Raw genomic sequence first — 21,444 nt, forward strand, 5'->3', positions numbered from 1 at the left:
GGCACGCTTACATGGCAGGACCAAGGCTTCTGCAATGACAATGACGGCGTGAAACAATCCATCGGGAGAGTTCCACTCGCTGACCGCCATCCATCGGATCGACCGTCGACAGAAGCGGCCTCGCCTTTGCAAGGCTTGGTTTGTTTCAATAACCTCCCAAGGTCGAGACTATCCGGCCCGAGAGACCTGCAGAGCCTCACGCCAGTCTAGTCAAGGTCTGGATTATCTAGGAGGCCTTCAGTCTAATCGCGCGCGGCTAGATGGCTTCAATGGACAAAGAGAGCATTCCATTGTTTTAGCAGCTGACGCCTTTTTTTTTTCAACATGTTTCATTCCTCCGGGAGGAACGGAGCTTCAGGCCGCCAGAAGACGGCTGTTCCTGATAGACGTGCCCATGGAACAGGGTCCCGCCCTGACGCTCCGCATCTCGGAATCCTAACTGCTGATCCATCCATTCTCCTCCGTATCCTGGATCCTCTTGCAAGCATTGAGCATGAGCATCATTTGCCTTGTGCACCTTGCATCTTAGTAATGCGACTAGAAACGAGGCCCCAAGCTTTGACGACGAGCGGAAGCCTCCATCTCTGGAGCACCACGGTTAGCCACGTGGTTGCGGTCCAGACCCTGGTCATGGCTCACTTAGCCCTTTTGTTTTTGCCCAAAATGTTGATTCTCAAGTTGAGTCTTGAAACTTGCGATCCAGAGCACCGACGTATTTGTCAAAAAGTTGAAGCTATTCCCAAGATTCCGCTATACTTTGATCCACATGGCAGCTGGATATTCAACATTGTGGAGTATCTGGGCTGGAGAGATTCGGCCATGACCACGGTTCCCACATGAGAACCTTCAAGCCTTCAGGTTCTACCAATCAACTATTTGCAAGCATCTCCCGGTTATCTCTCGTTCTCTTCCACTGTCTTTCATCCCATCACACTCGCTTCCTCATTTCTTTAATCTCTGTGCTCACCTGTTGATCAGAGTCGCTTACAACTTCATGTCTCTGATTTGATCAAGTGATCAAACTGTCCTCGCGCCTTTCCTGTGTGGAACCCCGCATGCGCCAATGGGTTGTACCTTGCTAACTGGGCCCTGCGGAGGCTCAACACAAGTACGTTAGTGTGTACTTTTCCAACAGCTTCCCAACCCACAACTCTGAGAAAATCATTGCTCCCCCACGATTGCGACATCACCACCGTCTTCTCCAACCTCCAATCCGAGCACGTCTCAGCATCGCGGGCGCCCCCCTTGACAAACTCGGACAGCATCGCGTGAGGAAATAGGGCCAAGATCTCGCCAATTGCCCTCATCCCGCGCCAACTCTATTCCCCCTTCTCGTCCGCCTGTTCTGCAACCCACAGACATCAGGCTGTGGTCATCTGTACCACTTGTGCGAATAGTCATCGACTCTCGGTGTCCAGGAGTGTTCACAGGCCCCCGACAGTTGTCGTCTCTCTTGTCGACTTCCTCTTGATCCAGCAGTCTCACCCGACCCGGCTACACCGACTCACCATCAGGCATCATGACCAGCCAACGCAAGCCCATCGTCAGCTTCCTTGGCCCAGTCGCCTCCTACTCTCATCAGGTAAGGCCATCCCACGGTCGCCCCCTCCATGGCAGGTTGCATGGCACTAACCTGTGCCGACCTGATTTTGCAGGCTGTTCGCCAGGCCTTCTCCGAGTCCACCTGGGAACTCCAGCCAGCAGTCACCATTGACGGTAGGTAATTGGTGATATGCCGCTTCGGACTCCCCGTCGCTGATTCTCCCCGGCGTAGACGTCTTTGATCAGGTCCAGGGTGGCAAGGTACAGGCCGGCGTTGTGCCCTTTGAGAACTCTACCAATGGATCCGTAGTCTTCACTCTGGATAATCTGGCCGATAGGGCCAACCGCTACCCGGACATCACCGTCGACGGCGAGACATATGTCGACGTTCACCACTGCCTCGTGGGGCACAAAAATCCTGCTCCGGCTCTTGAGGATACTGCCGAGGGATCAGGAACTTGCACGCCCACGGCCACGGATCCATCCCCCTCGAAGCCGCGGTCCAGGCCTCTGAGCAACCTGAGGCACATTCAGCGGCTGTACTCACACCCACAGGCCTTTGGTCAGTGTACGGCCTTCATCTCCACCTACCTCAAGGGGGTTGAAATTTTCGAGGTTAGCTCGACCAGCAAGGCGGCCGAGATTGTGAGCAAGGACACGACGGGGACCTGGGCGGCCATCTCGAGCCAGCTGGCTGCTGAACTTCACGGGCTCGACTTTTTGGGCAAGTCAATTGAGGATCGCGAGGACAACACTACTCGATTCTTGGTCCTTGGCACCAACGCCGCCGGACCCAGGGACGTGGAATCGACCAAGCACGCCATCGCTCAGAAGGGAAGCAAGTCACTCGTCTCCTTCACAGTGCCTCACACGTCGCCAGGGGCTCTGGCGGATGTACTGAGCTGCTTCCGCGCCTTCAACCTCAACCTGACCAGCATCAACAGTCGGCCCAGCCTAGTGCAGCCGTTCCAGTACATCTTCTTTATCGAGTTCGAGGGTCACAAGCACGACGATCCGGATGGGCGGGTCAATGGTGCGCTGGAAAAGATTAGTCGCGTGGCCGAGAGCTGGAGGTGGCTTGGAAGCTGGGAGAGATACAGATAACTTCAGGTTGACCAACAAACCAAACAACAACAGACCATTGTCCCACGGCCGCATCTCCACTCCTGTCAACTGTCACCCTCTTCTGCATATCCGCGATGCAAGGGCATATCGTGAGAGGGCAGCGGGATGCCCTCAATCTAACCAGTAGCTCTCGCAAGGTGCCCTAGAAGCATTGAACAATTCCCCGTCAGGTGGTGGGGCCAGCTATTGCGTGCTCGTCGACGTTGCCCTGAGAGGCATTCCGGCAGGGCTTCTGGCAGGCATTGAGGGACGCATTGGGTCGCCGTCGGACCGTTGCTGCTGATGTGTCGAGCTGACAGAGGAAACGACGGAATATCGACAGGTACTTATTATCAACGTCTCCAACTCACACCCACCTTCACCCATGCCCTTCGCGGGACGGGATCATCGCCACCCTGCCAAGGGCTACCCACGCGGCGTTGAGACTCTATCCCACCGCGGCGCCCACCATCCGGCCACCGCGAACCTATAAACAGCTGCAGGCTTACGCGATAAGATCCCCTTCAGGCGTTGAGCCCATCACATATCGTGATGGGACAGGAGCTGGCGGATTCAACTCGGTTGGGATTGGCTTGCATCCGACCGGGCTAGAGCGTGGGGTCTTCCGGAACCATTGGCCCCTCGCCATCGGGATTGGAGAACCAGTCGAGTACCAGGATGAGAGGCCGAGGGCCCGTGAGAGTCTTGTGGGAATGACGCAGCGGGAGTCAATGAGAGGCCAGCAAATTCAGCACACAAGAGGCGTACAATTCCCTAGCTGCCACGGCGGATACGACTATCGTCCACCATGACGTCGACGCCGCATGCGCGGCACTCAATGAGGATCAATCACCGGCACACGCCCTGGGTCAGCGTGGGAAGATCTGGGCCCCTTGGTGGAGCTGGCTACGGACCATCGCTCGAACGTTAAATATCGGGCGATGGTCCGGAAGCTGGAGGAGCAAACTCTGTAGCATCTCCTAGTTGAGTCCATCTGCCATATATTGCTTGAGCTGCCGCTTCAGAGCTTTGGCAGCTTTCCCCTTCTTCTCACCCCTCTTGCTGCAACCTCCAGCTTGATGTTGAGACGACAACACTTGTCTGCTATTTCTCCCTTTTCTTCCTGGTTCTTCCATCCAAAATGGCGCCCCGCCCCATCTTCGCCGCGACGCACCCACGTGCATGCTCTACGGCCTTCGAAAGGGTATGATTGAGCTTCCAGCGTCTTCCCCTGGCGTTATTTTTCTGTCTCTATCGTCAAGAGAAATCTCTCCTCGAGTAAAAAGTCCCTCAGTGATGCTGACAATGGCTGCCAGGTCTTCATGACTCGGCGCGACATCATGGAGAGTGTTCACGAACCATTTGGGGATGCCTTCTACTACGGCCCCGAGTTTCTGAGCGACCGCTTCAGAGACGACGCCGACCAGCGCGAGCGCAGTGGCTTCGCCGACAAGACGTACAAGGACATCTTCGACCAAGTCATGGATGCCGGAAAAGAGGTTCGTCTTAGTTTCTCCCTCTTGTTCACTCTACTTTGATGCGATTTCCGAACTCCCCGAACTCCCCGTCCGTCCCCCGCTTTCTTGGCTGAGGGGAAATGGGTCGTCTGTGATGTCAATCAGCTGCCCTGTTTTCCCTTCTGAGACTTGGTCAATTGAGTTCTCTTGGCGTTGTGCCCATGCCGCATCGTCGCATCGGCGCATTGCTGTCGCCGCCATGAGAGAGGGTGTATCACAGTTGCCTATCATGACACTTGATAACTATTTACCAATCAAGCATGATACTTACACACTGAGTAGGGAAAGAGAATCTTCATCAAGGATATGGCCTACTACCTCATGACCCCGGATGGCAAGCCTACCAAGGTTGCGCCGTCCCTGGGCGAGGAGGAGCCCGGCAACCCAACCGTGGTGCCGCTAGAGATCCTGAAGCAATTCCAGTTCACATTCCTCATCCGCCACCCCCGCAGGTCCATCCCCTCGTACTACCGCTGCACTGTGCCACCTCTGGACGAGGTCACTGGCTTCTACAACTTCATGCCAAATGAGGCTGGCTATGAGGAGCTGGTGCGTCTCTTTGACTATCTGCTCAAGGAGGGCGTCGTCGACAAGGACAACCTTGTCGTCGTCGACGCCGATGACCTGCTGGACAACCCTGAGAAGACGATCCGTCTCTACTGCGAGAAGACGGGCATTGATTTCAAGCCCGAGATGCTCGAGTGGAGCGACCAGGACAGCAAGTTTGCCAGCAACGCCTTTGAGAAGTGGAATGGCTTCCACAACGATGCCATCAAGAGCTCGGCTCTCAGGCCGCGCACTCATGCCCAGGTAAGTTGACGATTTTATTGAATCGCCCCCCATTACCGCTTCCTCCACTTGTCTGTCTGCGTCAAACACCTGCTGTTCGCTCGCTCTCCTCGTGGTTGGATTTGCCTGCTGATGTAGCTAACTAAAGAAGACATCCACTACCGAATCGGAAAATAAGGAGTGGACCGCCAAGTATGGGGTCGAGGCGCAAAAGGTTATCCGCAAGACGGTTGAAGACAACGTCGCGTACTACGAGTACCTGAAGCAGTATGCTCTGCCTGTTTAAACTCTGTCGGTAAAAGACGGTTGCACGAGATATGCTGTAGGGTTTCTTTGCGTTGTTTTTGCTTCTTCGACTTGGGGTCTGTTTTCACGCTTTTGCTCTCTCAGATTGTATTGTATACCGGGGAATAATAAGCCCCGGGAGGGCTCAGAGCTCGCACATGACTTATGACCGTCTTTGGATTTAGTTTGATGGTACATTTATGATACAAATAACCACTTGGCTCTACGCCATTCCATGCATATATCCTAGAATTTGGTAGCCTATTGTGCCTTGGTTGCCACCACATCCGCATCTGGAACCGGAGCATCCCCAGCCGGTGCTGCCTCTTTTTTCTCTTCCTTGGGAGGCTCCTCTGCTTCCGCTGTCGCTTCCACCTTCTTTTCCGTAAAGTATGTAGGGTTCTCGAACAGTTCGTGCGTAACATTGCCGGACCACTTCTCGGCGTACTCTCTATCCTGGTCGTTGGCCCAGCTCACCGTCACATCCAAGAGCTGCTTCTCCTCGCCCTCGGCGGCCTCGTTGGTCACAATCTTGTTGCCCCGTCCGAGACCGCCCAGGACGGCAGCCATGTCGGCGATAGAGTTTGGCTTCTGAGCGTTCAGGGCAATACCGCGCTCCTGCTTGCTGCGAATGGGGCGGTATCCCGGGTTGCCCTTCTTCTCCTCCTCGGCGATCCGCTTGCGGTCGGCGGCCGTGAACTCCTCGGGGCGCTTGTATCGGAACTCGTTGTCCCACGCCACCTCGTGCAGGTGCTTTAGCTCGCGCAGCTTCTGGAAGACTGAGCGGCCGGCGGTGCCCTGGCCGGCGGGGAAGGAGATGCGGGCGAAGGGTGACCAGTAATCCTTGCGGAGCTTGGCGGGTTTTGTCTTTTTGCCGTTGAAGGGGAGTTGCTTGAGGTCGTGGAAGCCCTATAGATATTGTCAGTCAGTTCATGACCAGCCACCAAATCGACTCAACGCCGGGGAAATTAGCAATTGAACTTACGTCGAGCTTCTCGTCAAAGCTGTAGATGATCTGGTCTGTCCTCCGGTGTCCAAAGACCCAGATGTGCTCCCCATGGCCTTCAGGGCCAACAAAGCCCGTCGTGGGGCGCCGAGGCCGGCCAGAGTGTGCCTGTCGCACGCATATCCGCACGTAGCTAGGCAATTGACCTAGGCTGACTCCCTGTGCCGGTTTCATGGTGGCGGCTGTGAGGTTGAGGCGGGCTCGCTCATGAGACTCGCTCTGGAAAAACTTCCCGCAGAACGGCGCATGCCAATTGCCCGGCTCAATCGCGGCAAGTGGTAAAAGTCATGTGACTACTGTTGATCGGGAAGCGCCGGGGATGGGGCGATAAGATAAGGAGAGACAGTCATGGAGCTCCCCACTCGTCAAGGTGACGGAATCTTGGGAGTGACATGCAAAATAGCTCGACACCTTTCTTCCCGACAGAATTATTGGTGTAATACCAAGGCCATTCTGTATTGCTATCTGTTCCGGTTATTTTCATTGGCCCCTCCTTTGCCCCACCATGTCCCGCTTTATTTGTCTCCAACAACCCTGGGCTGAGAGTGACGTCGAAGATTCCCGGAGCTTCTGGCAGGCCCGACATGCTTCTACTCAGCTGCCGCGAGCCTGCTTGAGCCTGCCTGAGGGATCTCGATGCTTCACGTCGGATGATTCGCTCCACCAGAGGCTTCCAAGGAGTATCCTGATTCCTATGCGAGATCCACTCACCTCGTGAATAAATTCACCTCATCCTGCGCTCTCGGAGCTGAACTTTCCTCTCTTTCTCATACAGACAGAAACAAAATACCCCACCGCAACCACATCAAGCGATACCCAACCTTCCGAGGTCAGGAAACCTGACGGAAGCAGCCTTTTCCTTTCATCCTTTGGGCCACAATCGCCAGGTGATACAATATTCTGCGACTACACACGCATACGCATACGCATACACAACTCACGACTACCACCACCAACTTACACCTTGATTCCCTGTTTTCCAAGTCCATCGTTTTCACTACTACACTACCGCCATCATGAACTCCCGCATGGACTTCACGGACCGGGCCCAGAAGGCTGTGGAGGATGCCATGGCCTTGGCTGAGCAGTACGCCCACTCCCAGCTTGTCCCAGTCCACCTTGCAGTTTCCTTGCTCGACCCTCCTCCGGACCCCTCCAAGGATCAGCAAAACGCTCCCCCAGTCGTCAGCACCTTGTTCCGGCAGGTCATCGAGCGAGCCCATGGCGACCCTCAGCTCTTCGATCGAGCACTCAAGAAGACCCTCGTCCGTCTCCCCAGCCAAGACCCTCCACCAGAGCATGTCTCCTTGGCACCTCAGTTCCACAACGTCCTGCGAAAGGCATTGGAGCTGCAGAAGGTGCAGAAAGACACCTACGTCGGTGTCGACCATCTTATTACCGCGCTTTCTGATGAGCCGAGCATCCAGTCGGCCCTGAAGGAGGCCAACATTCCCAAGCCCAAGCTTGTCCAGGAGGCTGTACAAGCCATTCGTGGAACCAAGCGAGTCGACAGCAAGACGGCCGATACCGAGGAGGAGAATGAGAACTTGGCCAAGTTCACCATCGACATGACCGAGATGGCCCGCGACAAGAAGATCGACCCCGTCATTGGTCGAGAAGAAGAGATCCGCCGGGTCGTACGAATCCTGTCTCGACGAACCAAGAACAACCCCGTCCTCATCGGTGAACCCGGTGTAGGTAAAACCACTGTCGTCGAAGGATTGGCTCAGCGAATCGTCAACCGAGACGTTCCCGACAACCTGAAGAACTGCAAGCTTCTGTCGCTCGACGTCGGCGCCCTTGTTGCTGGCAGCAAGTACCGAGGAGAGTTTGAGGAGCGAATGAAGGGTGTGCTGAAGGAGATCCACGAGTCCAAGGACGTCATTATCCTCTTCGTCGATGAGATTCATCTTCTGATGGGTGCCGGTTCATCCGGCGAGGGAGGCATGGACGCTGCCAACCTTCTCAAGCCCATGCTCGCCCGTGGCCAACTGCACTGTATCGGTGCCACCACCCTCGCCGAGTACCGCAAGTACGTTGAGAAGGATGCGGCCTTTGAACGTCGATTCCAGCAGGTTCTTGTTAAGGAGCCTAGCATCCCTGAGACCATCTCCATCCTTCGTGGTCTCAAGGAGCGATACGACCGACACCACCGTGTCACCATCCTCGACAGCGCCTTGGTCGCCGCCGCCAACTTGGCTGCCCGCTACCTCACCACCAGACGAATGCCCGATTCGGCCATTGACCTTGTCGATGAAGCGGCCGCCGCTGTGCGTGTCGCCCGAGAATCTCAGCCCGAGATCATTGATTCTCTTGAGCGTAAGCTTAGGCAGCTGATGATTGAAATCGCAGCTCTCGAGAAGGAACACGATGAGGCATCTCAGACTCGTCTGGTGCAGGCGAGGAAGGACGCCAAGAACGTCGAAGAAGAGTTGCAGCCGCTTCGCGAAAAGTACCAGAGTGAGATTAAGCGAAGTGAGGAAATTCACCAGGCCAAGGTGAAGCTCGATGAACTTGAGAAGCGTCTCGAGGACGCGACCAACAACGGTGAGCACGCCAAGGCCGCCGATCTCAAGTACGGTGCCATCCCCGAGCAAGAGTCCGTCATCAAGGAACTTGAGACACGCAAGGCTGCCGCTGACGCAGCCCTGAACGCAACTGGTGCCGATGTTGGCAGTGCCATGGTCACCGACATTGTCACCGCCGACAACATCAACGAGATTGTCGCTCGATGGACCGGCATCCCTGTCACACGACTTCGCACTTCCGAGAAGGAGAAGCTTATCCAGATGGAAAAGGTTCTCAGCAAGATTGTCGTAGGCCAGAAGGAGGCGGTCCAGTCAGTTGCCAACGCCATCCGCCTTCAGCGATCTGGTCTCAGCAACCCCAACCAGCCACCAAGCTTCTTGTTCTGCGGTCCCTCGGGTACCGGAAAGACCCTTCTCACCAAGGCTCTGGCAGAGTTCCTGTTTGACGATGCCAAGGCCATGATCCGATTCGACATGTCCGAATACCAAGAGCGACACGCACTGAGCCGCATGATCGGTGCGCCCCCTGGATATGTCGGTCACGATGCCGGTGGTCAGCTGACCGAGGCTCTCCGCCGGAAGCCCTTCTCAATTCTGCTCTTTGATGAGGTTGAGAAGGCAGCCAAGGAAATTCTCACCGTTCTGCTCCAGCTCATGGATGACGGCCGCATCACCGATGGCCAAGGCAGAGTCGTCGATGCCAAGAACTGTATCGTCGTCATGACCTCCAACTTGGGTGCTGAGTACCTTGTCCGACCCGGTGTCAAGGAGGGTCGCGTTGACTCTGGCACTCGAGAGATGGTGATGAACGCCCTCCGCAACTACTTCCTGCCCGAGTTCCTCAACCGTATCAACTCGGTCGTCATCTTCAACCGCCTGACACGCAGGGAGATCCGCAAGATCGTCGATATTCGCCTCAACGAAATCCAGAAACGGCTCGAAGACAATGGGCGCAAGGTGCACATCGACGTGTCAGACGAAGCAAAGGACTACCTCGGCAAGAGCGGTTATTCCCCTGCCTACGGAGCTCGTCCTTTGTCCCGTCTCATCGAAAAGGAGGTGCTCAACAAACTGGCCATCCTCATCCTGCGCAACAACATCCGCGACGGCGAGTATGCTCGTGTCGAGCTCATCGACGGCAAGATTGTTGTTCTATCCAACCACGAGGACAGCGAGCTTGGCGAAGATGAGGAGATGATGGATGAGGAGGACGCTGTCGACGAGATGCTTGACGACATGGATCAGGATATCTATGATTAAGCGTGTTTTGGTTCCGCAAAGGGGGAGAAAGATTGAGATATCAGCATGGAGGAATCATTGTCTGAACGAGTTTGACGATTGCATGACGGCGTTTAAATGGCAAGGATTCATTGCCAAGGTTTTTTCTTTTGTAGGGTTCATGTACTTAATTACTCATCGATAATTGAGACACAAAAGTTGGAATGACATTATTCGATCTGTCTTGAGTGAAGTGAAGTGATCGTGTGAGACATGAGTGATGTCGAAGTGAATGTCAATTTATCTTTATTGTTATTATGTTTACTATGGGGGTCCTAAGAATACGGGTGTGTCTCCAGCCCATCCAAAGTCGTCTATCACCATGGACCAGTCAATACCTTGAAACGGATCATGAGCGTTGTTGAGGGTATTATCTTGATTGTTATTTTCATCCGTATTAGTGACCGGTGGATTAGTATCTGAGTGACAGTCAACAATTAGCAATTTGCTTCAAAGCAACAGCATAATCAACTTACGAAAAGCCTCTAAGCCTCTGCTCACACCCTCTGTGCTTCTCTTTGCCTGGTGCAGTGCATCCTTGAAACGGTTGAGACACCAATACGTGACAGCAGCACCAATGCGTTCTGGGAACGCGCTTACGGGCTCCTCCGACTTGGGCAGCAGATTCCTCACGGACCAAAAGGTCTCGAGGATGACGGAGCCCCGCGCGGGGAGGTCGCATTCGCGGACGGAGCAGCTTTGAAGGACAGAGCGAACACGCATGGCGAGGGCGTCCGCGTCCGCTGGGGTGAGATGGCGCGGGGCGGCGGTAGAATGCAGCGTCGAGAGGAGGATGCAACCGGCATCGACGGCAGAGCGGTATATCCAGTGAGTCCCGTGTGTGAGGAACTGGGAGGCAGTCTCGAGGGCGATGGCTGTGTTGATGAGGTCATGGGAGGTGCTGTAGGCGCGGAGGGCGTTGAGCGCAAAGTTTGGGCGAAGCGTCGGAGGTGAGAGGAAGTAGTAGGATTGAACTTCAAGCTGGGTCGAGAGTATCATGAAGCGGGAGCAATCTGTATATGGTTATTCTCAGCTGGTCTTGGAGTAAGAGTTGTTGTTTGCCTGTGTCTTACCCGTCTCGACTCTTGTGACAATTGGCTTGACCAGCTCAAACTCGTCCTCCCAGTTTCTGACCACTGCTTCAGAGACCCCGTTGTGTGCACAGATTTGTGCTGCCATGGCTGTGTGTAGACGATTGCTGAACTTTTGTAGCTCGAATAGAGTAAGTAGTTCTGGTGCAAGGGTATCTTTGACGATGCTCTTGCATTGAGTGTCATCGTGTTGTATAAAGGGAGGCGGCGTTCCACTCCCTGTAGCAATCCTATCTCATGTGTTAGAATGGGTCGCAGTAGTTTGTCTATTCAACGTACTTCTGTGAAAGAATGCAGCAGAATATCCAAGTTACCGACGCGTCATGATCTGTCGAGGTCAGGTTCTGCCGACCACCGATCAAGAACCTAGAATGAGATCCGCGGCCGGTATGCAGACCGAGGAGCATACACGAGTTGAAGGCGACGCTAATGAGCAGCGGTGACGGATCTGTCACGAATCTGATGGTCGGGAAAGGCCAGGCGCAGATGATGAGAATGGCGTGGATGGCCTCGAGATCCAAGGCGACGGCAGCGAGGAGGGTGTATACATCGCGGTTGAGGCGGTCGACGAGGGTGGTGAAGATGTTCTCATCCCTGGCGTATCGACGGCTGGCAACATATATCACAGCCCAGAAGAGAGTTGGACATGCCGCGTAACATTCATCCGGATCCCTTTTTCTCAATATGGGGAGATATGGATGAAAGCACTGTAAATACCTTGAAATTGGTCAACGTTGCTCAGACTCAAAACAGCCAAGGCATCTCACTTTTCAAAGTACCAGTCAATGTCTTCGCCGGGCAAAAGCCTGTCGCCGAGGACACGAGGCTTTGTCGGTCCGGTTTTTTCATATGCTGTGGTTGAAGTTGTGAGCTGGTTTGATGATGAGTCCTGTAGAGGAGCTGGCGCTGAGAGGATGGATGTGTTGGTGATTGAAGCAAGTCGGCTTGTCGAATCTGGAAACATGGGATTACTCCCGTGAGAATTTGAGGGACTCCATGTCGTTTCTCCATTGTTCCGCGGATTAACAGCTTCCTTGATGCTCTTCAATTCTTGCTCCAAAAGCTCGAGTTTGCTATGATGGGTAGTTGTCAGCATGGGTCTAGGGTATCATCAGGTGAAGCCTCAGTGAGTAGCCATCTCTGCAATCGCTGTTGAGACTGTCAATTAGTACGATACCTTCTCTTTGTGACTCTCTTGTGCGATCTATCGTAGACGCATGAGAGACCTAGTTTGGCACATCGCTGACAGGGCTGTCCGGCGACAGGACTCGCTCTACACCGCACCTGAGACCGTTGTCAGCTCCATTGACTCATTCTCTTGCGCTGAGGACTTACTTTGGAGTCGCGACAGCTGATGCAGGCTACATTCCTCCTTATCCTATCCTGAGGCGAGTCAGGCGGCTGATTCTGCTTCTGCTGCGGCTGTGCCGGGCCAGATGTCGACGCGGGCGACTCCTCCGATGAAGGTGTCGGGGCCATTGGGGTGCATCACAACAACCCCCTGTAACCGAGTCGCTTATGTCTTGAACCTCTGCTGGCGTGGACATTTCACAGCCGGGGTTTGGGTCTGCAAAGGCTGAGGCAGTACCCGTCTTTGGGCGGTCAATTGGTTGGTTTGTTAGTGCCTCGGTCGAGGCACAAATTGGAGGTTGGCTGGTTGGTTGGTTGCGTCGAGTTAGCAGCTGACGCCTTTGCTAATGGATGGATCTAGGGACGGGTAGATTGCTTGACGTCACGTGTGCGAGGAACTAGGCAACTCAAGGAAGTCCAACTATACGAGCTACCTACCTTACCTACAGTACCTGCGCGTTGGTAATGAGACTTGAAAGAAATCAAATTGGATTGGATTGGATATTATCTAGACCAAACTAGTCCTGCATATTCTACACCGACCAATTGAAATCCGGCTGTTAAAGTTGCGCTTTCTTTTGCAGACGGGACTTTCAATAGGGACACAATTATCCCGGTTCCACCTATGCCAGCCGCCTCACCAGTGTGATCGTTTATTGGACCTTCTTCTGGGCGACCTGGTCACGGGTCCTGTCTATTTTCCCTCCAGACTTCATCATGACGCTGGCCAACTTCCACAGAATCCAGATAAAGCCGAGAGCAACAGCCGCTGTTGTGCCCGAGGTGATCCAGTCTGCCCCCTCCTCCTTTAGTACCGGCACTGTGACTGGGTTCATGAGCCTGCTGCCACTTTCCGGCTGGGGAGCGACGTGCCAAAAGACGGTATCGCGAGGGAAAAGCTTGTCATATCCCATATGAAGCCGGTCGAACGGATTCTCCAGGGTTTCGGCCCCGGAGGAGCATGCCCAAAAGACAGCAGGATACGGAACCTCGATATCGACTTGACCGCTTGCAGAAGGTTCAAGATACCGCAGGTGAAGCGGAACCTCGGCCTTCCAAGGCTCATCTTTCTCGGGGCCAGGAGGGGCCAGCTCAAGAAGAATACTGGACCCCCATGTCTCAGTGGTGTATGCCGGTGCTTCCAGGTCAACGGGCAGAGTCGTGTATCGCAATGAAGTGAGGTTCTTAGAGGCCAGAAACAAATCGTCATCCAACTGGTACCGGTCGGCAAAAACCGTTTTTGGCAATGTCAAGAACGCGTAGGGCGCACACTCTCCCTCGCTGCCCGGGGCTTGGTTGGAGCTGAAGCTCAACTGAAGCGTAGGATGCAAGCCAGTCGGGCTGAGAAATTTGGAGCCAAAAACAGAGTCGCTCTGCCGGTGCCGAGACGGGAAAGTAAACATGGCCGGCGAAGGCTTCTTTTGCTCACCGAGGACACTTAGGACGCCAGCAACCCCAAGTTCGTGCTTCTCCATGTTTGGCTGAGAGTTGTCGTTGATGAAAATGCCAACCTCCACTCGTCTCCCTGAAGACGCAGGGACAGCAACCGTTTGGGAACGGAGCGGCCATGTGGCATGGGCAACAAGGGACTTTGTGGTGGCCTCATAGGATAAGTCCAGGCTGGCAGCCATGTAGAGGCTGCGTAGTCGAGCATTGCAGGTAGTGTCAACATCGGAACAAAATTCCTGCAAACAGGTGGCAACGAAAGAATCCAGATCTTCTACTCCTTGGTAAAAGGAGAAATCAGGGGAAGTCGAGGAGCTGTCTTGCTTGAGCTCGGTGAAAGCCTAGTGAACTCGGTCAGTGTTTCTAATACACTCATGGGCTTAGAAAAAAGAGCTACCTCGGGCTTTGAGCAGTCCAGCGGACCGAATCTTTGAAGCCAGGTACATATTTTCGAGCTGGGTTCAGAACTTGTTAGCATCAATAACCAGGCAGGGGCGGTAGACGACTCACTGATCATGTGAGGTCGATGAGGTAGGAGTGTAGTATACGTGAAGACCTGGGGATATTCGAGAGGCGAAGGGGTCCAGTGTTTCAAGCTTCAAGGGGCTGGCCCATCTGACGTGGACAGAGTCATAGTCCTTGAGCAGGTCGGTGAGCTCCCGAGGCAGCTCATCGAAGGGGATGGTGAGCTTGTCCTGGCGGACCGTCTCGATCTGGGGACCCGATAACCCGGCTTCTTGAATGTCCAACGCCGCCGGGTCAAGGTCATGGTCCTTGTGCACAAAAGTAACGCGCTCACGCATGGCGGTGACTCGAGCTTTGAGCTGGACTGTGTTGTATACTCGTGCTCGGTGTGTGCTGTAAGCTGTACTGCACTGCACTGCTGGATGTGCTGTCGCGTGCCACCACCGAGATATCGGGCAGTATCTCGAATAGGATTAGCCGTGCTCCAATAAACAACTCGGTGCCTGGGACCAGCGTCCAAAGAAAGAGGGAAAATCAGCAGCAAATCCAGGCCCAGGTGCCCGGTTTCGTTGCTTCGGTGTCGAGCTCGGTAGCGAGTTGGTGAACAGATCTCCCTGGACCCAGGCTCAAGAGTGACGTTACTGGAGCTTTGGTTGGTCAGAGCTCCCCAGCAAAAAGGCCCGGAAGGCCGCTGAGAGAAGAGACAAGTATCGAATACACGTGGTTTCGGTGCGACGCAGGCACTGGCCGACGTATACCAATACCCCAGCTCGTGCCCCTCGTCCCCTTCCCTTTTGGTCACCGCGAGATGATTCACGCTAAGCCTCTTTGGGGACCGACGGGCGATTCAACTTGCGCCTGCCGCAGCGCCGCCTCGGTCGCCTGTTTCCGTGATTGAATGAAGGAAGTCGCGACCATCCCATTTCCATTTCTTCGCCCGTCGAGATGATACCACGGCAGAGCCTCGTTTTTCTTCCTCCTGCATCCACACTTTCACCTCTGCGACACCACCCACGAAAGAAGCCATAACAGTGACACACGGCCCCGACGAGATCATGCCCATCGACTCCCCCATCCCGTTGTGATCCAGAGTTCGAGACCGATACCGACACCCGGAATCACTTTTGAGACGACGATTTCCCCGAGCGACCCGTCTGCGCTGCGGCCACAAGTTGCAATCACGACATCGATATTGAGGTGCCACGGTTGACGGCGAAGTGCCGCTGAGGCTGGCCCGTCAAAATTATTCCAGCACGAAACTGCACTCCTCGAGACGCCATGACCGATCATCAACCATATGTAACCATTCGTTCGCGGAGGCCTGCTGAGGGTCCCGGTTCCAGGAGCACCGGACCTTCCATGGTGCGTCTTATTGCTGCTGGTCTCAGTGGGCAAGTCGGTTATACTTACACCATATGACTTCATAGGCCGGACCCAGTGGAGGGGATTTCCATGCCAGATCCGCAACTCACGACACAAGCCGCACAAGTTTTCATGTAAAACATATCGGCCAGTTCGCCCAGAGACTCGAAGATGTTAGTCTACCCCTCCCCCGCCAAGTCTTGGCTACCATTATCTAACCACTCCACAGTCTGCAGCCCGGGCTTTTCCAAACCGTGGGAGATCATCTGCAAGATACAGTAATGTTCAAGCACTCTTGCTGCATTGGAACTCTGATGATCTCTTTGTCATTCCTGAATTGGAGGACCTGGAAAAGTGCCTGAGCGAGGACTATGGTTTCAACACGGACATTTTCGCTATCCCCTCAGAGAATTCTCACCTCGAGTTGATGATGCGCATCGGTCAACTCATCAAGGAGCATGAATCTCAGGATACATTATTTGTGGTCTACTACGGTGGCCATGCTAGGATTGACGAATCCAGGCAAAGTACCTGGTGCGCGTGAGTAAAGAGTGAACCCGTAATAGCCTCAACATGGGACCTGATATGTATTAGAACTCGAGAGCCCAATTCACCGTGGCTACAGTAAGTCTTGCTTGTCTCTCTGTAAAACCGATTGGTGTTCTAACTTATCACAGGTGGTCCGCAATCCAGACTCTTCTTGAACGGTCATTATCGGACGTTCTCATTCTCCTAGATTGCTGCGCTGGGGCCGCCAGCGCGACATTTCCCAATGGCTCCAGTATTACTGAGACAATATCGGCATCGAGTTGGGATGCCATTGCCCCAGACCCTGGACGTTACTCGTTTACCAACGCTCTCATCGAAGTCCTTCAAGAATGGCGGCTTAGAGCTTTCTCGGCTGCCATGCTTCATGCCGAAGTGCTCGCCAGACTCAAACACCCCCGCCCCATCACCATCAATGGCAAATATTTCGAGGCTCGGTCAACGCCGGTGCACTTCATGATGACATCCAACCACAAGGCACCCAGTATCGAAATGTCGCGGATGTCACCGGGCGATAGCTTGCCGTCTCCCGATTTGTTGCCAATACCAGCCATGGGCCATGAGACAGGCCGGGCCCCAGACTCCGCGCCCGTCAACAGAAACGATTATATGTTTACTGAGCCCAATGAAGACACCCCTCACGTTATGATCTCTTTGGCTCTGGAGGATGATCAGAGGCTGGACATTAACGCCTGGGAGCAGTGGCTGAGTGCCTTTCCCGCCATGGCCAAATACGTCAAGGTCCAGGGCGTCTTCAAGAGCCACTCGACGATGCTTCTTGTGTCGATGCCAGTTTCCATTTGGGATCTTCTCCCCGAGGATCATGCTACGTCTTTTGTTGCCTTCATCCGTTCCAACAACCTCATGATTCAAAAACCCCGCAATCAGTCTGTTCCGGTCTTTGTTCCTACGAATCCATACCCAACCGAGAATGATGGCGCTTCATTTGTCTCTGGTGTCTCTGGTACCACTTTTGCACCGACAGAGACTACTGGACTAGCAGGGCAAATGAGTGCCTTTAGGGATCCAGCCTATAGCAGGCAAACAGCTGGCCCAGTTGTCAGGACGGCCCTTTCACCGATCCAACAGCTCTCTCCTCTCTATCCGCCATCACAACCCGGATCGCCCTCTCAGAGTGTACCGCCACGACCAATGAGGTCTATGCACTCGACAACCTCACTTTCTACATTGCAGAGGCAGCAATCTTCCTCCTCTCTAGGATTTGGCGGAAGCTTGACGAGGCAGATGATCATGAACCAACAGCAAGCTCTTCGACGCACTACATTTGGAGCTGACGTTCCTGAGCCAAAGAAGTTCTCGCCTCACGTGGAAAGGCGTCTTGAAGAATACTATCAAACCGAGCCACTGCCAAACGATGGGCAAAAGGCGTTCTTTGCCTCGAATCTCGGCGTCGAGCCCTGGCATGTTGAGGTTTGGTTCCATCACCGAAGAGAGAGGGATGCGTTCGCCCAACGATTCGCGTCACTCAGAATCGAGGATTCGAAAGTTCAGACTCACGAAGGGCCACGCATGATATTGCCCGCAAATCTCAGTGAGCTTCTAGATATATCGTTGCCAGGGCAGACACTGCTCCTTGATCTCCGATCATTATCAGAGTACCAAAGGTCACACATCAAGGGTGCGATCCACCTGCGGGCTCCGCAATCCTTCCTGCGGCCTGCATCTTTGGATATGATTGAGCGGGCCTTTGCCGATGCACAGAGCAGGAGGGCGTTCTCCCACTGGCAGCAGGCAAGGACCATTGTATTTTACTCGCGTGGTCTTGAAACTCCATGGGAATGTCCATCAGCCGAAATCCTGCTGGAGAAGCTCTGGGCCTGTGGCTGGAATGGACACTGCTTCATTCTAAAGGGCCATTACCGCGAATTCAGCGACTCGTTCGCGAAGCACATCTACCGCAGCCAGGACACACAGGGTCTCGAGGGTGTAGGAGAGGCCCAGTCCACGGCAATCACTAGCCAAGCAGACGCATCAGTCAACCAACAAGAGTTTGCCAACCTTCTGTCTCGGCTAGAGAGGGAGGACCAGTTGCGCCATCTAGGCACATCGCCTGGGCAAAATGAAGAACGCGCCACGGCATTGGAGGAGCACGAGAAGGAGCTGGAAAATGAATTCCAAGATCGGTTCCCAGCATTATACAAGAAAGCACAGGATGTTCATGGCCCGGCTGCTGGAAGGTCCGATGATGACAACTTTGTTACCAAGGCACAAATGGTAGAATACCTGGACCGTGGCTTGACAAAGATTCGAGACGCTCAGGCAGCAGGACCACCAGCGACAACTTACGAGCCTGGACACTCCAAGTTGGCGGCCGATGGCTACTTTGACCGGGCACACCTGGACCGAGAGTCGGATGAGTATGTCGAGGTTGGTAGAAGTGATGAGCAAACTGGCGGCGAGGGTAGCCCCCAGATGACAGGAAAGGGCAAGGAGATCAGGGCAGCACCATCACCAGATGACATTCCCAGGAGGGGACGTGGAGGAGGGATCTTGAACAAGATGTTTCGACGGGCATAACTTTGATGGGCTCTACGGATTATGATTCTGAGGTGCATGTAGTTGTCATGTCATCTGCGGCGTTGATATTAAAAGGAGGTTAGGTACTCGGGAGCATTAGAGCACGGGGTTCGGCATGAGATTCTGGTTCTTGGATAAGGAACAGGTTGGGGAGCGATGAAAGAAAGCATTGTCTTACAAAGTATTTAACTTCTCGATAGCATCAACTTACCCGTGTGGTCAAGAGGGATGCCACTATTTCTCCCTTATGTTCTACCCTGCATCTTGCATGTTGCACTGCACATTCACTTTACTCATGCAGAGCCAGAATCTCGTCTACAAATTGCTATGGTGACGAGTACCTTGCTCTATGGCGGTCTGCTGGGCCTCTCCCTCCGCCTGTGTAGTTCACGGGTTCGTTGTGGCAACACTGCATACCAGATACCGCAGCTGATGGCGTCGTGTAAGGCGGCAAAGACCTCGTTTTCACACGCGGTCAACCGGTAGGCCAAGTCATTCGTTGCATAAGTGAAACAACGCGGCGGAAAGGACAGAGTCTGATGCGGCGGCCGACTACCCAACAAGGGGCTTGTCGCGACTTTCCAGAACCCGGGCCTCTCGGTGTGACGAGGCACAGCACGGCGTGCAACGGGCAGAGGAAGAGACATGGGAAGACACTTCTAGCAGAGAAACAGACAAAGAAGAGATGGAGGGAGGGAGGGAGGGAGCCGTAGGCGCAGCAGACGCAAGCAGCCAGTAATACAAGGTGCGACAAGCGCGGCATGGCAAAAGGGGATCTACGGACGCGCCGGGGATATACGGTCAAGCGGGAAGATACAGGGCCGTCCAGGCCAGCAGGAGACAGACAGACAGACAGAAGGGCGAAACCCCACAGACGTTTGTATTGTGAAGCTGTCGTGGGTTAGTGCGTCCGTGATTGGGGCTCCAATGGGGGAGAGGAGGAGAGGGGGGAGGGAAGGGTAAAAGGGGCCAGGGGGGAGCAAGAGGAGGAAGGGAAGAAATCATGCAACTTTGTTGGGCTGGGTTGAACTGGACTGGACTGGACAGGACTGGACAGAGAAATGTCACGTAACAGCCAGACGATGCAACGCAGAGTCGAGTCCGTCGTCGTCGTCGTCTTTGCTTCTGGTGGGAAAGGGGCCGTCATCCGTTGCCCGTCAGAGTAGCGTTGTCTGTCTGGTACGGTACGTACGTGGATGGCCTCGGTCAGCGTACCTAGGTGAACGAACGGCCACCTACCTAACCTATCCTATAGCTCAGCGGAATATGGATGGTGCTATCAATGCTTACATCGGACGGGCAGAGCTTCAGCCGGGGAACTCGGGGCGGCCGGCCCACAGGGCGGGTGATCTGATTATCATAATCGACGGGCCAGGTACCGGCATTGGAAGGGCCAGAGATTCCCGTCATCCATCCAGCATTATTGTCCAGCATCCAGCATCCAGAGTTCAGCGACGCTCAGCTCCTCCTCCTCTCAGGCAGGGCAGGGCTGGGATGGACAGGCACAGGCACGGGCACGGGCGTAGGCGAACATGAAAACGGCCGACCAAGAGGCCGAACCGGGGAAGGGGGCCGTGGTCTGGGGCCATGGGAAGCCCGGCCACGGCTGATGGGTTTGATGTTTGACAGGACGCTTGGGCCTGAATGGTCCAGGGTGCCACGGTCCATGACAGTCCAGGTGAGAGGCACAGCCTTGACCTGAAGAATAAGGTACCCGAGCTGGGCTGGGCTGGACAGGGCAGGTAGGTTTTGCTCCATCGACGCCGATTCGATTGCTGATGAAGGCCTCCTGTTGTCGGCATTAGCGCCCTATTGGGTTGAACCAGTATCCTAGCCCTGGCAATCATTGCTTCTGCCCGTCAATAATCAATATTGTGCCACAGGCGAGCGTGGGCGTGGGTAAGCCAGTTCCTCCCATGCCATACACAGATGGTCCTCCAGACTCGGGATGGTTTCTTGACCCAAAATAGGCTCTTCGGTTGGAAGCCGTCAACAAGGGTTACGGCCAACCACCTGGTCGTGGCTTCGTTGCCAGCCGGAGCCGCGGGTTTCAGAATCGCTGCATTATCCGATCGTCCTAGCCCTAGAAAGGCCTTCATCACGCCCTTTCACTCTCCAAAAGCGTGGTGAAGCCATGCAAACTGAGCCAGGTGCTTACCATGACACCCATGGTTGTCATCTTTCACAAATGTCGGCAACAAACAATGTTAACAACATCAGTCGATAAGATGCAGATAGATAACATGACAAAACAACATGAAACCGACGACGGGGAAAAGAAAAAGAAAAAACGAAGGCAAGAAGAAAAGAATGCGAGCGAATCCCACTCGACGACACGCGACCACTAGAAGAGGCCTTGTTCTCTCGTACTGCAAGCTCCACGAGACTCTTGTCTCTTCCCTCGCTTGCTGATGACCGGCCACTCAGCTCTAGGCTGACTAGTTGGTAGTCTAGAGGTAAACGCTCAGCCTCTCAGAAGCTCTGGTAACATCTCAAGAAGATATGTCCTTGCAAGCACAGCCAACACTGTATCCTGTAGGAAGCCCCCAAAGACGAGCTGCTCCGCCAATGTGCATCAACATCAGACGACGAGTTTA

General features: G+C 54.3%; 7 protein-coding genes across 7 annotated transcripts; 4 read left to right on the forward strand and 3 right to left on the reverse strand.

Annotated features, from left to right (window-relative positions):
* Positions 1–1,519: 1,519 nt before the first annotated feature.
* On the forward strand, positions 1,520–2,646 carry NCS54_01043000 (Prephenate dehydratase; the record flags this gene model as incomplete). The annotated part of the gene is made up of 3 exons (XM_053155738.1): positions 1,520–1,582; positions 1,656–1,716; positions 1,775–2,646. 3 exons carry the CDS (start codon positions 1,520–1,522, stop codon positions 2,644–2,646), a joined length of 996 nt encoding a protein of 331 aa, XP_053011713.1.
* A 1,141-nt stretch (positions 2,647–3,787) lies between these two features.
* Positions 3,788–5,238, forward strand: NCS54_01043100 (Hypothetical protein; the record flags this gene model as incomplete). The annotated part of the gene is made up of 4 exons (XM_053155739.1): positions 3,788–3,850; positions 3,963–4,145; positions 4,446–4,973; positions 5,101–5,238. 4 exons carry the CDS (start codon positions 3,788–3,790, stop codon positions 5,236–5,238), a joined length of 912 nt encoding a protein of 303 aa, XP_053011714.1.
* Positions 5,239–5,498: 260 nt separating this feature from the next.
* Positions 5,499–6,417, reverse strand: NCS54_01043200 (Hypothetical protein; the record flags this gene model as incomplete). Its single annotated transcript, XM_053155740.1, has 2 exons — positions 5,499–6,146; positions 6,223–6,417. 2 exons carry the CDS (start codon positions 6,415–6,417, stop codon positions 5,499–5,501), a joined length of 843 nt encoding a protein of 280 aa, XP_053011715.1.
* An 842-nt stretch (positions 6,418–7,259) lies between these two features.
* Positions 7,260–10,031, forward strand: NCS54_01043300 (Heat shock protein hsp98; the record flags this gene model as incomplete). The annotated part of the gene is made up of 1 exon (XM_053155741.1): positions 7,260–10,031. One exon carries the CDS (start codon positions 7,260–7,262, stop codon positions 10,029–10,031), a length of 2,772 nt encoding a protein of 923 aa, XP_053011716.1.
* Positions 10,032–10,313: 282 nt separating this feature from the next.
* On the reverse strand, positions 10,314–12,619 carry NCS54_01043400 (Zn(2)-C6 fungal-type domain-containing protein; the record flags this gene model as incomplete). The annotated part of the gene is made up of 7 exons (XM_053155742.1): positions 10,314–10,468; positions 10,526–11,062; positions 11,123–11,370; positions 11,420–11,857; positions 11,908–12,213; positions 12,318–12,424; positions 12,476–12,619. The coding sequence occupies 7 exons, from the start codon at positions 12,617–12,619 to the stop codon at positions 10,314–10,316; spliced, it is 1,935 nt and encodes a 644-aa protein (XP_053011717.1).
* A 524-nt stretch (positions 12,620–13,143) lies between these two features.
* On the reverse strand, positions 13,144–14,739 carry NCS54_01043500 (Protein PBN1; the record flags this gene model as incomplete). The annotated part of the gene is made up of 3 exons (XM_053155743.1): positions 13,144–14,277; positions 14,334–14,391; positions 14,447–14,739. The coding sequence occupies 3 exons, from the start codon at positions 14,737–14,739 to the stop codon at positions 13,144–13,146; spliced, it is 1,485 nt and encodes a 494-aa protein (XP_053011718.1).
* A 940-nt stretch (positions 14,740–15,679) lies between these two features.
* Positions 15,680–18,847, forward strand: NCS54_01043600 (Hypothetical protein; the record flags this gene model as incomplete). The annotated part of the gene is made up of 5 exons (XM_053155744.1): positions 15,680–15,763; positions 15,829–15,936; positions 15,993–16,303; positions 16,358–16,387; positions 16,441–18,847. 5 exons carry the CDS (start codon positions 15,680–15,682, stop codon positions 18,845–18,847), a joined length of 2,940 nt encoding a protein of 979 aa, XP_053011719.1.
* Positions 18,848–21,444: the final 2,597 nt, after the last annotated feature.

Source organism: Fusarium falciforme, chromosome 8 (assembly GCF_026873545.1).
Source record: "Fusarium falciforme chromosome 8, complete sequence".
Taxonomy (NCBI): domain Eukaryota; kingdom Fungi; phylum Ascomycota; class Sordariomycetes; order Hypocreales; family Nectriaceae; genus Fusarium; species Fusarium falciforme.